This window comes from Anomaloglossus baeobatrachus, chromosome 6 (assembly GCF_048569485.1).
Source record: "Anomaloglossus baeobatrachus isolate aAnoBae1 chromosome 6, aAnoBae1.hap1, whole genome shotgun sequence".
Classification (NCBI taxonomy): Eukaryota; Metazoa; Chordata; class Amphibia; order Anura; family Aromobatidae; genus Anomaloglossus; species Anomaloglossus baeobatrachus.
The window spans coordinates 558,211,620-558,227,948 of record NC_134358.1 but is presented as its reverse complement, the minus strand read 5'-3'; the positions used below and the strand labels follow the sequence as shown (position 1 = coordinate 558,227,948).

General features: G+C 43.6%; 1 protein-coding gene across 1 annotated transcript in view; it reads right to left on the bottom strand.

Annotated features, from left to right (window-relative positions):
- The window catches only part of SCIN (scinderin), a 135,665-nt gene that overhangs the window by 22,922 nt on the left and 96,414 nt on the right, over positions 1 to 16,329 (bottom strand). The window contains exons 8-10 of the mRNA XM_075315716.1: positions 12,422 to 12,637; positions 12,191 to 12,312; positions 11,177 to 11,267 (exon numbers count right to left, since the gene is read on the bottom strand). Of these exons, the coding sequence (XP_075171831.1) occupies positions 11,177 to 11,267; positions 12,191 to 12,312; positions 12,422 to 12,637 (429 nt within the window). The remainder of the gene's footprint in view (positions 1 to 11,176; positions 11,268 to 12,190; positions 12,313 to 12,421; positions 12,638 to 16,329) is intronic.

Sequence of the window (16,329 nt, the reverse complement as noted above, 5' to 3'; positions counted from 1 at the left end):
ACCAGTGCCACACTTGTCCGCAGGTTGTATGTGGTATTGCAGCTCTGTCCCATTCACTTTAATGGAGAAGAGATGCCGTACGAGACACAACCCATGGACAGATGTGAAGATCCTGAAAGGAAGCGGCCATGTTTTTTTAATCCTTTACGATTCTAATTGTCAGACATGTCAATTAAATATTTCAGTCAGACTTTGCTTTTTAGTTTTCGAGAAATCTTTTTTATATTTTACTATTCATTTTATAAATTAACAAAAAAGTTTCTTTTCATATTTATATAACAAAATCATGAAATATTAGTTTTTACATCATCCAATGGAACTCACAATGAAATGCCATTTCCAGTTCTAGTTCAGCTGTCAGCTTTGCTGTGTAGACTGGGGAAGAGTTATCAGAGTCACCTCGTTACCATTAGATTGGGCAGTCTTAGTTTTTGCCCATATGCCCCATTAGGGCAGCAGTTTCTTCTATGAAATATACATCCGGACACCGTGTCCTTTACTGGTAACAGAAGAGCTGATGACTATGGGTTACAGAAGCGAAGAAGAACTTGTCAAGTGGTCTGGACTGGAGTTTAATCTTGGGTTTTTACTTGTCTAGAGGGTCCGATCTGGGGTCTGTATTAGTTAGGGAAGTCTGCTGTTTATATAAGTTTTGGGTCTTTGGTAGTATTTGGTTTAGGGTATACATTTTGGTGGTCTAAAAGCTGCATTTCTGAAGGGGTCATTTCTGGAGTCTGTATTTTTAGGCAGCCTCGTATGGGGGTCTGGATTTTGAGTCTGGGTATGTATATATTGAGGGAAGCTGGTCAGGGGGTCTGTGTTAAGGAAGTCTGGGGTTTACATTAGTTTGGGGTATTTGGTCTAGGATCTGTATATTTAAGAGGGTCTGGGGTCTGGACTTGTTTAGGCTCAATTTAGGTCTTGGCTCAAATTTTAGGTGGTCAGAGTTCTTTCTGAGAGGGTTTGTATTAGTTAAGGGTGCCTGGAGTGTATTAACTTAGGGTCTGTATTTATTTAGGAGATCTAGGGGCTATATTTTTAAGGGGATCTGGTCTGATGGTTGAATTAATTTAGGGGGTCTGGTCTGGGGGTCTACATTTATTTAGGAGATCTAGGGACTTTATTTTTAAGGGGAGCTGGTCTGGGGGTTCAAGTAATTTAAGAGGTCTGGTTTGTTTGGGGTCTATATTTAGTTAGGAGATCAAGGGTTTGTACTTTTAAGAGGGTTTGGGGGTTGAATTTATTTAGGGAGGAGATCTAGGGACTTTATTTTTAAGGGGGCCTGGTCTGGCGATTAAATTAATTTAGGGGGTCTGTATTTATTTAGGTCCTAAATAAATACAGACCCCCTAAATTAATTTAAGTCTATATTTAAAAATATAGACCCTAGATCTCCTAAATTTTAGGAGATCTAGGGTCTATATTTTTAAGGGGGTCTGGGGGTTGAATTCATTTAGGTGGTCTGGTCTGGGGTCTACATTTATTTAGGAGATCTAGGGGCGTTGTTTTAAGGGATTCTGGTCTGGAGGTTGAATTTATTTAGGAGGTCTGGTATGGGGGTCTTTATTTATTTAGGAGATCTAGGCTCTATATTTTTAAGGGGGTCTGGTCTGAGGGGTTGAATTTATTTAGGGGGTCTGTATTTAGTTAGGAGATCTAGGGGCTTTATTTTTCATGGGATCTGGTCTAGGGGCTGAATTTCTTTAGATCTAGGGTCTATATTTTTAAGGGGGTCTAGTCTAGGGGTTGAATTAATTTAGGGGATCTGGTCTTGGGGCTTAATTTATTTAGGAGATCTAGTGTCTATATTTTTAAGGGGTCTGGGCTGGGGGTTGAATTAATTTAGGGGGTCTGGTCTGGGGCTGAATTTATTTAGGGGATCTGGTCTGGGGGTTGAATTAATTTCTGGGCTCTAGTCTGGGGTCTATACTTATTTAAGAGTCTGTATTTTTAAGGGGATCTTGTCTGGGGATTGATTTAGTTTACGGGGTCTGATCTGGGGGTCTGCATTTATTTAGGAGATTTAGGGGCTTTATTTTAAGGGGTTCTGGTCTGGTCGTTGAAATTATTTAAGGAGTCCGGTCTGGCATTTTTATTTATTTATTATGAACGTCATTTTGAGGGGGTCCGGTGTGGGGTTTTCTATCTTTTAGGGTCTCTAGTGTTTTTGTAATTTAGGTCTTCTGGCCTGGTCTGTATGTATTTAGGGGTTCCACAGTCCATATTTTTTCAAGGTCATTTTTTTAGAGGGTTCGGTTTGTGTTTATTGGAAAAATTCACTTTTTTTAAGGGTGTTTTTGGTGAGTGGTCTATATTTATTTTGGGGTGTACGGTGAGGGGGTTATATGTTCTGTGGGTGTGTCCTATGTAAATAGGCGGGGCTTGACCACCCAAATTTTGTGGCTTTTATCCCATCCTTTTAGGTTGTGTTCATTACTCTCCTTTTTAGGTCTAACAATTATCTCTATAGCTGACACATTTCGTCTCCTTTTTATGGCACTTTATGATATTTTATATAAAACAGTAGCTGATATTTGTACAATTGCTGCCATGTCCTAGTTTATGACAAAGGAGGCAGCACACAAGTGATGCGAGGAAGACGGTGCAATCTGGAGAAAGAACATTCAGCCGCGACACAAAGGGACGGCAGGACGGTGTCTTTACAGGTCTTAGTAACCATGGTAAAAATAATATGACCCTTCAATCCCACTGTTTTATGACCTCGCAGCTTCTCACTTTCCAGACAGTTTCTTAAGTATGAAAAAGGCAGAAAGAAAAGTAACCTGCAATTTTATAACTGCGCCACGACACCACTGCAGAATACTGATATAACGGGGGGCAAGAAGCGGGGAAAGACGCAGCGCCGGGCGCGTCACAAAGGCAGAGGCAATCCTCACACAATTGGGGGGGGGGATTGTAAATCTGTTGCTCAAAATGAATCAGTTTGCTTGCAATCTTACACTTGCAATAAAATAAAAAGTGAAAATGCAATAAAGCAAATAAGTAAATTCTGGTAAAAAAAAAAGGAATAAAACTAAATAATGAAAACACAAGCTATAAAAAATGAAAAAAAATGAAAACCCTAACAGATGCAAGAAAAACACAATAAAGCAAATTAGTAAAGTCTTCCAAAAATAAAAAAAATACAACTAAAATAATAAAAACACAAAATATAAAAAAGTAAAAAATTAAACCCTCAAAAGATGCAAGAAAAACACAATAAAGGAAATAAGTACAATCCTGCAAAAAAGACATCAATAAATAACACTACTACTACTACTACTACTACTAATAATAATAATAATAATAATAATAATAATAATAATAATAATAATAATAAAAAAACCATAAAAAATGTAAAAAATTAAAACCCTAACAGATGCAAGAAAAACACAATAATGCAAATTAGTAGTCTTCCAAAAATAAAAAAAATAACACTAAAATAATAAAAACACAAAATATAAAAAAAGTAAAAAATTAAACCCCCAAAAGATGCAAGAAAAACACAATAAAGGAAATAAGTACAATCCTGCAAAAAATAAATCAATAAATAACACTACTACTACTAATAATAATAATAATAATAAAAAAAATTAAAAAATGTAAAAAATTAAAACCCTAACAGATGCAAGAAAAACACAATAAAGCAAATGAGTAAAGTCTTCCAAAAATAAAAAAAACCCACCAAAATAATAAAAATACAAAATATAAAAAAAAAATCAAAACCCCCAAAAGATGCAAGAAAAACACAATAAAGGAAATAAGTACAATCCTGCAAAACATAAATCAATAAATAAATAACACTATAATAATAATAATAATAATAATAATAATAAAAATTAAAAAAATTTAAACAATTAAAACCCCAAAGAAAAAACACAATAAAGCAAATAAGTAAAATCCTGAAAAAAATAAATCAATAAATAACACAATAATAATAATAAAAATTTAAAAAATGTAAAAAATTAAAACCCCCAAAGAAAAACACAATATAAAGCAAATAGGTAAAATCCTGAAAAAACCCAACTAAAATAATAAAAACACAAAATATAAAAAAAATATAAAAAATTAAAACCCAAAAGATGCAACAAAAAAAACACAATAAAGCAAATAAGTAAAATTTTGCTAAAAAAAAGAACAAAACTAAAATAATAAAAATACAAACAATAAAAAAATGTAAAACATTTAAAACCCCAGAAGATACAACAAAATTAGAAAACAATAACAAATATTTGGAAATGTTAATAGTTTATTTTTATCTAGTAACAAAATGCAAACGGAAGAAAAGAGAAATCTAAATCCTATCAATATTTGCACAAAGTCAGGGATTTTTTTTTTAGTATTATGGATAGTTGTACGAGCTAATTCTACCAAACAGATGATAAGGATCATTATTAGGCTGAAACACAATTATTAACTGAAACTGAAACAGTTGTGTGGGAGGCTTAAAACTGGGAGAGGAACAGACAAACTCTTCTACTAAGGTGAGGATGTGGAAGAGAGTTTCACATTACATAAAATACACCATGACAAGACTGAGGACAACAAGAAACAAGGTAGTTATACTGCATCAGCCAGGTCTATCCCAAGCCAAGATTTGTTTTGTAGAAGAAGCATCAAGAAATGGGCAAGTTTGAGGATTGTAGATGCAAGGACATTTAATACAGCAGATAAAGGACACATCATGCTTACTTTCCTTCTAATGGAAGATGTCCAGAAGAGTCATAAGCTCAGAACTGGCAGCAACCAGTGGGACCTGCTACAATTATCAGCTGTTCAAAAAGGTCTTGCCAGAAGAGGTCATCATGGAAGAATTGCAACTGGGAACTCACACTTTCCACATAGAAACCAGGCCGAGGAGCTCAACTATGCACAAAAACATAGAAACTGGGGTGCAGACAAATGTCAGTAGATGATCTGGATTAAGGGGTCACAATGTGAAATATTCGAATGTAATAGAAGCAGTTTGTTCCCGGAGGCTGAAGACCGGCACAATAATGAGGGTCTGCAGGAATAGTGAAGCACAATGGAGGGTCCAGCAGTTTTGTGGCTACATTTTAGGAAATTGAGTTGGGGATTATGTCAGGATTGATGGTGTCCTCAATACCGAGAGATACCGGCAGATACTTATCCAGCATGTCATACCATCAAGGAGGCGTCTGGCTCCAAATTTATTCTTCAGCCGGACATCGACCCCAAACATCCAGCCAATATCTTTAAGGGGAATGTGTCAGTAACATGTCACCTCAAAAACTATTTATATGTGCATGTAGCTCTTTCAAAGATAAGTCCAGCAATACATTTACATGTCCGGTCCGTTCCTCCATTACTGAGAAATCAGTGTTTGAATTTATATACAAATGAGGCTGAAGAGCCCTCTGTAGGTCTGAAGCCTCTGTCACTCCAGCTGTATTTCCCACCAAAAGCCACCTCCGTCACTCCAGCTCTATTCCTCACCTAGCACCGCTTCGTCCTGCTTGAATGACAGTCTCCATGCTGTATGACTTCAGCCAAGCAGGAGGTGTAGCTCTTGGTTGGAAATAGAGCTGGAGTGACGGAAACTTTAGGTTTACAAATAGCTCTTCAGCATCTTCAATTAAAATGCTGATTTCCCAGTAATGGAGGAATGGACCGGTGATGTAAAAGTATTGCTGGATTTGTCTTTGAAAGAGCTACATGTGCATTTTAATAGTGGGTGAAAGATTCTATTTAAGACTATCGTCAGCGTAAAAAAAGGGAGAAGTCCTGGAAGTGAAGATCAGGCCCTCATAGAGCCATAGATTACATGGAGACACAGAAAGATTGGCACAAGACAACATCCACGGAAGATCTGTGGTTGGTAGAGATGAGCGGATCAATTTGCAGGCGTCCAGTGAAGTGGTGGAAGGTGAATAACATTGTGCCGCCCTGAAAAATCAAATGCCGCAACGGGGACAGCAGAAGGTAGCGCCCCATGGAGCAGGCGGTTAACCTACTCGTCGCCGGGCCGTTGACAGTCGCTTGTCACGGGTGACCTTGCCCGGCTCCGTTGCCCCGAGGCGTACAGAAGATGGCGGGGGGATAGGATGATGGGAGTAGTGGTGAGGTGTTTGTTGTGACTCTACCTGTGGTATGCAGCCAGGAAATGGGCCGCCGCTGCTGTCGCTGTCCTCCAGCGCGGATGGTGGTAGCAGCTACGCATGGTATCGCTTCCCACAGGTAGAGTGGACCCTGGGCAGGATGATGAGGGGAGTAGTAATGGCGGCTCGTAGCGGCAGTACCGGTAATAAAGAGTCACAGTCTATGGCTGGGGTTCCACTTTTAGTGGTGCGCCGCTCACCCAGATAATACCGGTCACTTGCTGTGATGGGCTCTGACGAACCCGAACCTGTTAGAGATCAGCCCGGTTTGGTGTTCGGTGGGTTTCACCTTGTAATGCCTTTCTGTGGATCCCCTGGCTTGAAGCTACGAGGGGACCCTGGGTTTTGCAAGATGTACTCTTGTCGCTATATGCAGGTGCCATGGTTCCGATGTGGGGTCCGGCTTGATTCGAGGCCCCGGATCCTATATGGCACTGTGTTGTCGGGCGCTGTGTGGTCGGGGAAGCTTGAAACTTTTCCCGTCCAGGCAGATTCTGGAAAACCAACGTGAAGTATGATCTTCCCTAGGGTCCTGCCGCCCTGTGTGGCGTCGGTTCCGTGGGGAGCAGAGATCCCTCTCCCCGCGGTAATAGTATGAAATTCTCCTACTTCCCACCGGAGCACCCGTGAAATGCTACTGTGTGACGCCCTGACAAAATCAGGGTGTCACAGATGACTGCACCCCTCTTCAGGTGCAGGAATCCCTCCTCCTTGACCCTCCAACACAAACCCCACATCCAGGTACACAACATCAGCCAGCAAATCCTAGTCACCCCCCATGACAGTAGGGACACACCAGTGGGCGGGGCCAATCGGATGGTGACGCCCACCTAGGGGTCCTGAGGTGTGATGTGGGGGAATAAAGTCAGTCAACGTGAGGCAGAGTCTGAGTTAGAGTTGAAGTGGAGTAGTGAGTGACTGTTGAAAGTAACAGGGGAGTCAGGGGTTGGAGCCCCTGGACTACAGATAGGTGGCAGACAGGGCCACAGGCGATGGAGATCCGGTCGCGGGAGACCTTAACTAGACCGGGGCAAGGTTGTAGCCCGCCGGTATCGACAGCGGGAATCTGGTCCGGAGGCCGTGCACAGACAGGGTGCCTGGACACTAGAGCAAGGACAGCTTCAAGCACCTTTCTAATTGACCAGCAGGGGACAAGGTTTCAGGCCTTGTCCCACAGGAGGCCCAGATAGAGCGACACGGAAGCCCAACGAGGGGGATAGGGCTCTGCAATTGCCTGCTAAGATCCCACGGGTTGGTTCTCGCGGGCCACAGCTCCCAACACACAGCATCACCGGGAGTGGACTTCCCCGTTTCAAGCGGAGTAGTCAGAAACTAAGGACACAAACACTGAGTCCAGGAGGAAGGGACCCCTGTTTGCTGTACCAGGGTGTGGGACCCAAACGCACCCGCCAGAGGTCACCGGTCACTGGCAATTTGGTTTACCAGCTAGACTCTGTGTGAATTCATTCATGAACTGTGAATACACCAATACCACCCGGTCCAACCCTGCAGATTGCGCTCCGCAGCCCCATCCCACCTGTAACGGGGCCCCGGGACAACACCTCCCCTACTCGTGCAGGGGATAACATCCAGCTGCCCCACTCCATCGGTCCCGGGCATCCCCTCAGCGGCAGCGGCGGTGTCACCAACAATCACCGCACACCACGGGTGGCGTCACTGAAAAAACTCTCCCCATATAATAAATCCCCTTTTCACTTGCGGGCGACGGACGGGTGCTTAGACCCGGGTCCGGCTTCCCTCGAGCCACCACCACGAACCTCAGATATGAGCGTCTCGAGCAGCCCCCCTGCCGTGGTCTGTCCCCCGTCCACAACAACTGCTCCGTTGCTCTCCTGCTGGAAAACTCTCTAACTGTTATGTTGGCTCCTGACTCCCCCTGCTGGCTGCACCTCCCCCTCCCAGGTCCTAAGCTAGTGGGACTGGGGCCCCTGTGTGAGGGCATCCTGAAAATGCCTCTCTGTCGGCGATCCCTTTATTACCCGACCCTAGCCCAGTCCCCAGTGGAAACAGGGCAACCTGGTGTGTATTTGAGTGTGTAATGTAGTGAAACTGGGACTGACCTCCTCAGGATCCGGGTTTAACATTACACCCAAATTTGGGTGCAATACTCTGTGGCGACTGAAGCCTCAGGGGCGCCACATAATCATGTATGGTTGTGTGTAGAAAAATGTTTGTAAAGAAATAAATAAATGTAAAAGTAACAAATAAAAGTAAAAAAACCAATAATCAATAAGCTTCTATTTTCACTGATTTAATGGTGCATTTGTAAAAGGGCTCAAATCAGCGGCAGAAATTGACGTCCTCCAGATATTAATTCTGCAAACAGGTTGTTCCCATTTTTTATTTTTTTTGCTACAATCTCATCCACATTGCTCGCGCTGTAATATAATGTGGATTGTTTTTTCCTGTAAATTCTAAGTGTATACACCATGTGTAATCAATTCCTCAAAGCCACACGTTTCGCTGCGTCCATTGCGTTCTGCAGCTCGGAAGACTCAAGCGTCTCTGCGCAAGAGATTGGCATGCTGCGGATAGGAAACCCGCGCAACAGGTCAGATTACACAGAGTTAAAAAGAAGCACAGCGGGCAGGAGATTTCTATTAACCCCATCCACCGTGCCAGTACTGTACGCACTGCATACAAAACGCTTCTATTAGTGATAGTTTCTAATTTTCATATAGGCTGAAAACCGGAGAGAGCAGAACCTAAATGGAATAAGTGGGACATCTAGTGGTGAATATTTGTACTGCAGGCATAAAATCTGTTTCCCCCTATCCCCCATAATAATGTTTATATTTTTTAAGAGGAGGGAATAACCACTATACTTTATGAGCTTTAGAAAACAAAAAAAATGGGAAATAGTTTAAAATTTAAAAATACATGGCTACTTTAGGGTATAGTCGGACACTGCTCTTGCTCACGTGTACTCACTAATCCGGAGTTAAATCCTATACTATACTCCAGAGCTGCACTCACTATTCTGCTGGTGCAGTTACATAGTTACATAGTTACTTAGGTTGAAAAAAGCCCCCGTCCATCTAGTTCCCCCTTCCTCCACCAGTTCTACATTTGGTCACTAAGTCATCTATAACCCACAATGTTGTGTAGTGAGGAAATCATCCAGCCCTGATATAAAGCTGTTATAGTATCGGTCATTACTGCCTCTTGTGGTCGGCATTCCACAGTCTGACTGCTCTAACTGTAAAGAACCCTTTCCTATTTAGCTATTGGAATCGCTTTTCTTCCACTCGCAGTGAGTGCCCCCTGGTCCTTAGTACTGTCTTTGGAAGGAATAAGTCATGTGCCAGTCCTTTTATATTGACCACACATGTATTTATACATATAAATGAGATCTCCTCTGAGACGTCTTTTTTTCTAAGCTAAACATATCTAACTTTTTCAACCTCTCATCATACGGGCGGCCTCCATTACTCATCATACGGGCGGCCTCCATTACTCATCATACGGGCGGCCTCCATTACTCATCATACGGGGCGGCCTCCATTACTCATCATACGGGCGGCCTCCATTACTCATCATACGGGCGGCCTCCATTACTCATCATACGGGGCGGCCTCCATTACTCATCATACGGGTGGCCTCCATTACTCATCATACGGGCGGCCTCCATTACTCATCATACGGGGCGGCCTCCATTACTCATCATACGGGTGGCCTCCATTACTCATCATACGGGCGGCCTCCATTACTCATCATACGGGCGGCCTCCATTCCTTGTAATAATCTAGTTGCCGCCTTTGAACTGACTCTAACTTCTGAATGTCCTTTTTAAAATGTGGAGCCCAAAACTGGATCCCGTTTTCCAGATGTGGCCTTACAAGTGATTTATAGAGGGGTAACAATACGTTGGGATCACGGGATCTAATCTCTCTTTTTATACACCCTAGAATCTTGTTTGCTTTAGCAGCTGCTGCTTGACATTGAGTGCTGCTGCTCAGCTTATTTCTAATGAGAATACCCAAGTCCTTCTCCTGTTCTGTAGTCCCGAGTTTACTTCCATTTAATGTATACGCAGTTATAGGATTACTCCGTCCTAGGTGCATTACTTTACATTTATCAACATTAAATCTCATTTGCCAAGTATCTGCCCATTCTGACATCTTATCCAGATCTTTTTGTAATATTGCACTATCAAGGTCAGTTTTTAATATCCTACATAGTTTGGTGTCATCAGCAAAGACTGACACTTTACTATCAATCCCATCCAAAAGGTTATTAATAAAGAGATTGAAAAGAATTGGTCCTAGCACAGATCCCTGCGGTCCCCACTGCTGACTATGGCCCATTTAGAGAATGTTCCATTTATGACTACTCTTTGTTTCCTATCTTTTAGCCAGTTCCTTACCCAGTTGCATATTGTCTCCCCTAGTCCTTGCTTCTGGAGCTTTAGTATAAGGCTATTATGTGGTAAAGTATCAAATGCCTTTGCAAAGTCCAAATAAATCCCATCAGCTGCATTACCAATATCCAGGTTTGCACTTACCCCCTCATAGAACCCCAACAGGTTGGTTAGACACGATTTATCTTTCATGAATCCATGCTGTCTGTCAGTTATTATATTATTTTCTGCAATATATTTTTGCATGTCATCCCTTAAAATGCCCTCAAAAATGTTGCATACTACTGATGTCAGGCTTACTGGACGGGTAGTTGCCTGGATCTACTCCAGAGCTGCACTCACTATTCTGCTCGTGCAGTCACTGTGTACATACATTACATTACTGATCCTGAGTTACCTCCTGTATTATACCCCAGAGCTGCACTCACTATTCTGCTGGTGCAGTCACTGTGTACATACATTGCATTACTGATCCTGAGTTACCTGCTGCATTATACTCCAGAGCTGTACTCACTATTTATTGTATACAGTATTTTCTATGACAGATTTAGTAGTGCACATATTTCGGCTGGTTTCTGGCACTGGCTGCCATGTCCTGGTTTCTGCTTTATACGTCTGTCTTATAGCAGTATATTATGTAATTGTTGTTAGTGTTAGTGTTAGCAGTGATATGGACCTGGACTGCCTGTCCCCCCAGAGATCGATCCAGCTGCACAGTCAGGAAGGCGGAGGTGGTCAGCTCGTCCCTCGTAGCTTTGGCCCCTTGCCTGGAGAGAAGTAAAGATCAGAAATCATAATGACATCATATTACAGAGCAGCACAAGAAAATCAAAACCGAATAAACTAAAGCCGATGGCGTCAGTTACCCCGACACCAGAGCAGCGGGTGTGAACCCCTCTGCTTTATTCTAGACAACCATGAAAAAAGTAATAATAGCAAAAAGGTGCTATCCTTATTTTACTCTACCGCATGCTTTATCCTGGCTGTGTATCAAAATATGAGGGATCCCACACGTTTTTTTTTTTTACTATTAATTAAATAAATAATTTAAAAAAAAGGGTGTGGTTCCCCCCTAATTTTGTTACCAGCCAAGATAAAGCAGACAGCTGGGGGCTGGTATTCTTAGGCTGGGGAGGCCCATAGTTATTGGGCCCTCCCCAGCCTAAAAATAGCAGCCCTCCCCAGCCTGAGAATACCAGCCCCCAGCTGTCTGCTGTGTCAGCGATGGGTATCGAAAAATTTGGGGGGGACCCCACACCTTTTTTTAAAATTATTTATTTAAATAATTTAAAAAAAAAAATACATGGGGTCCAGAGAATTTTGATAACTAGCCAAAATTACGTACACAGCTGTGGGCTGCAGAGGGAATACAATATGAACCCCTCTACTGCCACAGACCATCAGAAATATGGACATTAAAGGGATTTTCCAGTATTGAGCGTGCATTTGGGATCAGCGATTCTTACGGACTGGTTAATACTTGCCTGCATCTTGTTTTCTGTAGTAGTATTGCAGTATCTCACTAGTCAAAAAAAGTATCACACAGGTCGGAGGTCGGACCCCCACTAATCTTAAAGTGATAGTATTTCCTAGCGATAAGCCACCACTTTATAAGATGGAAGTATCCCTTTAATGCTGGTCAGCCGGCCGTACGTCACTGGTGTATACCCCATGAGACACCCCAGCTCACCAGGTGTAGATGATCTGTCCCTTGGGGTAAGTGTAGAGAATAATGTAACAGTCTCCACCAAAGAACTGTCCATATGAGCCGGGGTCTACGGGAACTCGTCCGCTGCTCTCCACCCGCCAAATCTAAAGAAAGGAGAGAAAAAAGGATCTGAGGCCTCTAATATAAGGAAAGTGCTGCAGAATTATAAATGCAGCTCTGGAGGTACCTGTAGCATTACATACACAGGCTTACCTCGACTTTTCCAGATCCGTCATCCACCATGTTGTGCTGCGCGGCCATCTGTGGGGATTCGTGAAGCTTGGAGGCATCAAAGTCGACCTGCTGAATGTGAGCGATTCGCTCGGTGACGTAAACCTTCCCGAAGCCGGCGCTCTGGTCCCGGTCTCTCCAGTCTCGGAAGAACTGTTTAAAAATGGGCGTCTCCCCTCCTTCCGGGATCACTTGTATCTAGAAAAAATGAGAACAAGATCTTTTACGCAATTGACGGGGATCTACTGAGATCTGACGCGCTGTATGTCATGGAGCCGTACAGTGGCTTCACTTGTCCCCGTCTTCCATAATTTTGGGGAAAATCCAAAAAAAAGTACCCAACTTATGCACCCAAGTGTGATTTTGTGAGCACCTCCACCTGCAGAGGTAACAATTCTGTGCTCGTCCTTATGACCTAAGACATGTGACGTTATAGATGCTCGGACCCAGTGGCATAACTAGAGTCCCATGGGCCCCAGGGCAAAATTTGGACCTGCCCCCCTACCACATGTTGATCAGATGTATGTATATGCATACAGTATATACATTTAGAGTTCTAAATCCTGTAAAGACATACAAGTTGCCCCCCCCCCCATTATATAGTAATGTTCCCCATCCAGTTCTAATGTCCTCCAACCTGGGCCCTTTCCTGGTAAATATGTCCTCCATCCTGGTATATATGTCCCCATCTTGGTATATATGTCCCCATCCTGGACCCTTCCTGGTATTTAGTTCACCCCTCCTAGTATCCACTGTTACCCTCACGGTATATACTGTCCTCCTCCTATACCCTTCCTGGTATCTACTGTCCCCCTCTTCGAGCCCTCCTGGTATATACTATCCCCATCCTGCTATCTATGTCCCCATCCTGGTATATATATTCCCCTTTCTAGCTTATATCCTGGTATATATAAGCCATCCTGGTAAAAATGTCTCTCATCTTGGTATATATGTCACCATCCTGGTATATATGTCTTCATCCTGGGCTCTTCCTGGTATTTAGTGACCCCCTCCTAGTATCTACTGTCACCCTCCTGTTATATACTGTCCCCCTACTGGTATATTCTGTCCTCCTTCTGGGCCCTTCCTAGTATCCACTGTCCCCCTCCTCGGGTCCTCCTGGTATATACTATCCACCTCCTGGTATATATGTCACCATCCTGGTATATATGTCTTCATCCTGGGCCCTTCCTGGTAATTAGTGCCCCCCCTCCTAGTATCTACTGTCACCCTCCTGTTATATACTGTCCCCCTCCTAGTATATGCTGTCCTCCTCCTGGGCTCTTCCTGGTATCCACTGTCCCCCTCCTCGGGTCCTCCTGGTATATACTATCCACCTCCTGGTATATATGTCCCCATCCTGGTTAATTATCTCTCCGTTCTGTCTAATGTAAAAAAAAACCCCATTGTATTCACTGTCCCTGACTCCCATGTCACTCAGCGTCCTTCTGTGTGGGCAGTGCGCAGTGGCCGGCAGCTTTCATCGACGTCGGGACTATGGCAGCACATGACGTCATTGCCATGTGCCGCCTTTGTAACTGGGATGCAGATGAAAGCTGCCGGCTTCTGTTTGATCGGCAGCATGTACATTTCAACTGGATGTGAGCTCTCGGGCACACATCCAGCTGAAGCAGGCGCTGAGATCGACGGGCCCCCTGCACCCCCGGTCACGATCGTTCCGCTTTGAGTTGGACCCCCTGTTTGAGCCAGATGAAACCAATCAATAGAACATAATCCGTCCATATATTTCACCCCATGCAGGACCTCCTGGACATACAAGCATGTTTTTTGCATTTTTCGGACTGGGATAGTTGCAGTTTGAGACAGATCGTCTCTAATGGGACAACCCCTTTAATTGATTAATTAAAGTTCATTGTTCCTTTAATTCACATATGGTTCTTGCTATGGGGAAAATCCCAGTGAGCATCAGATCTGTGAGCCTGTACTGACACGTAATCTGCTGGGATTAGCGCCGAGCTCTACTGATCCCCTGTGATCTCATATAATGCCGGAGGGGCAGGATTTCACCGCAAGGGCTTAGGTGGAGCGATGATGATGATGATGATTATGATGATGAAGATGCACATTCAGTAGACCCAGAGGCTGCAGCTCCAGACCTGTTATTTACCTGCTGCGGCACAGCCATACATTTAGTAAATTAGGAATAATCTACATCTCTCTGATTCTTTGTAAAGAAATAAATGTGAGAAAAAAAACATAAAAAGCAAACAAATCTTTTATACCATACAGTCTCCCTGCCATACATACTCAGCAGTTGTAAAGGGGAGACAGGGAGACAGTACTACCTGTAAATGATTCAGGTACAGGTAGTACTGTCTCCCTGTCTCTCACTGTAAATGATTTATGTACAGATAGTACTGCCTCCCTGTCTCACCCTGTAAATGATTCATGTACAGATAGTACTGCCTCCCTGTCTCTCCCTGTAAATGATTCATGTACAGATAGTACTGTCTCTCACTGTAAATGATTCATGTACAGATAATACTGCCTCCCTGTCTCTGCTTGTAAATGATTCAGTTTCAAATAGTACTACCTCCCTGTCTCTACTTGTAAATTATTCAGGTACATAGTACTGCCTCCCTTTCTCTTACAGTAAATGATTCAGGTACAGATAGTACTGATAGTACTGTCTCCCTGTCTCTCACAGTCAATGATGTAGGTGTAGATAATACTGCCTCCCTGTCTCTGCTTGGAAATGATTTAGGTACAAATAGTACTGTCTCCCTTTCTCTTACAGTAAATGATGTAGGTACAGATAGTACTGCCTCTCTGTCTCTCACAGTAAATGATTCAGGTACAGCTAGTACTGCCTCCCTGTCTCTCACAGTCAATGATGTAGGTGTAGATAGTACTGACTCTCTGTCTCTCCCTGTAAATGATTCAGGCTCAAATAGTACTGCCTCTCTGTCTATTACAGTAAATGATTGAAGAACAGATAGTACTGCCTCTATGTCTCTCTCTGTGAATGATTAATGTACAAATAGTACTGCCTCCCGGTCCCTTCCTGAAAATCATCTAGGTACAGACAGTACTGCCTTCCTCTCTTTCACATTAAGTGATGTAGATAGAGTTGCCTCCTTGTCTCTCACAGTATATGATGCACAGTATATGTGGCGCCCCAGGACCTGGTCGCCACGACAGCATTGCCCTCCCAAAGGGTTAATGCTGAGCCTGGAGGTAATTGGGAGGTTTATTGGCCAGTAAGTTTAACATCCAACGCAGTTCTCCCTCCGGCCAGCAGGGGGAGCCCCGAACCTGGAATTCCAGGGAGGATTCCTTAAGTCTGACCTGAGGAAGGAAGTAGTGTTCAGTCTGTAGAGAGAAGTGATAGGAAGCAGACGCAGAGTGTGCTGTCCTGTGGATCTGGGGCCTAGAGCTGGAGCAGCTTGGCCCAGGGAAGCAGGAGTAGCAGAGAGGCAGAGCAGAGACTCGGACATCGGAGTCTGTGGCCACCAGGGCTTAAAATACTCCCTGGTAGCCGATTCCGAAGGGAAGGAGAGCTGCAAGCACCTGGCCCATAAACAGCCCGAAGGTACAGCTGCATCATCAGGGCCCGGTGTGGACTCCAGCAGAGAAGCACCAGAGAGGGCCTGCGCAGCCTACCACAGAGGGAAAGGGACGTACCACCGGTCCCAGCAGCAAGAGGGCCATTGCTAGATCCAGAGAGCAGGGTCCTATAATAGTAAAGAAAAGAACAGGAGTAGGCCTCATACTCAGCTGGCCAAAAAGACCACCCCAAGTACTTCCAGGCCGGCCGGATCCCCTTCACCACCTGTGACGGTCTCCCAGGAATGGACTGTTCTTAAAGTAAAAGAGGAGAAGGTAAAGAGACTGTTGTTTGTGCCTGGTTCTTTCATTGCCTGTCGACC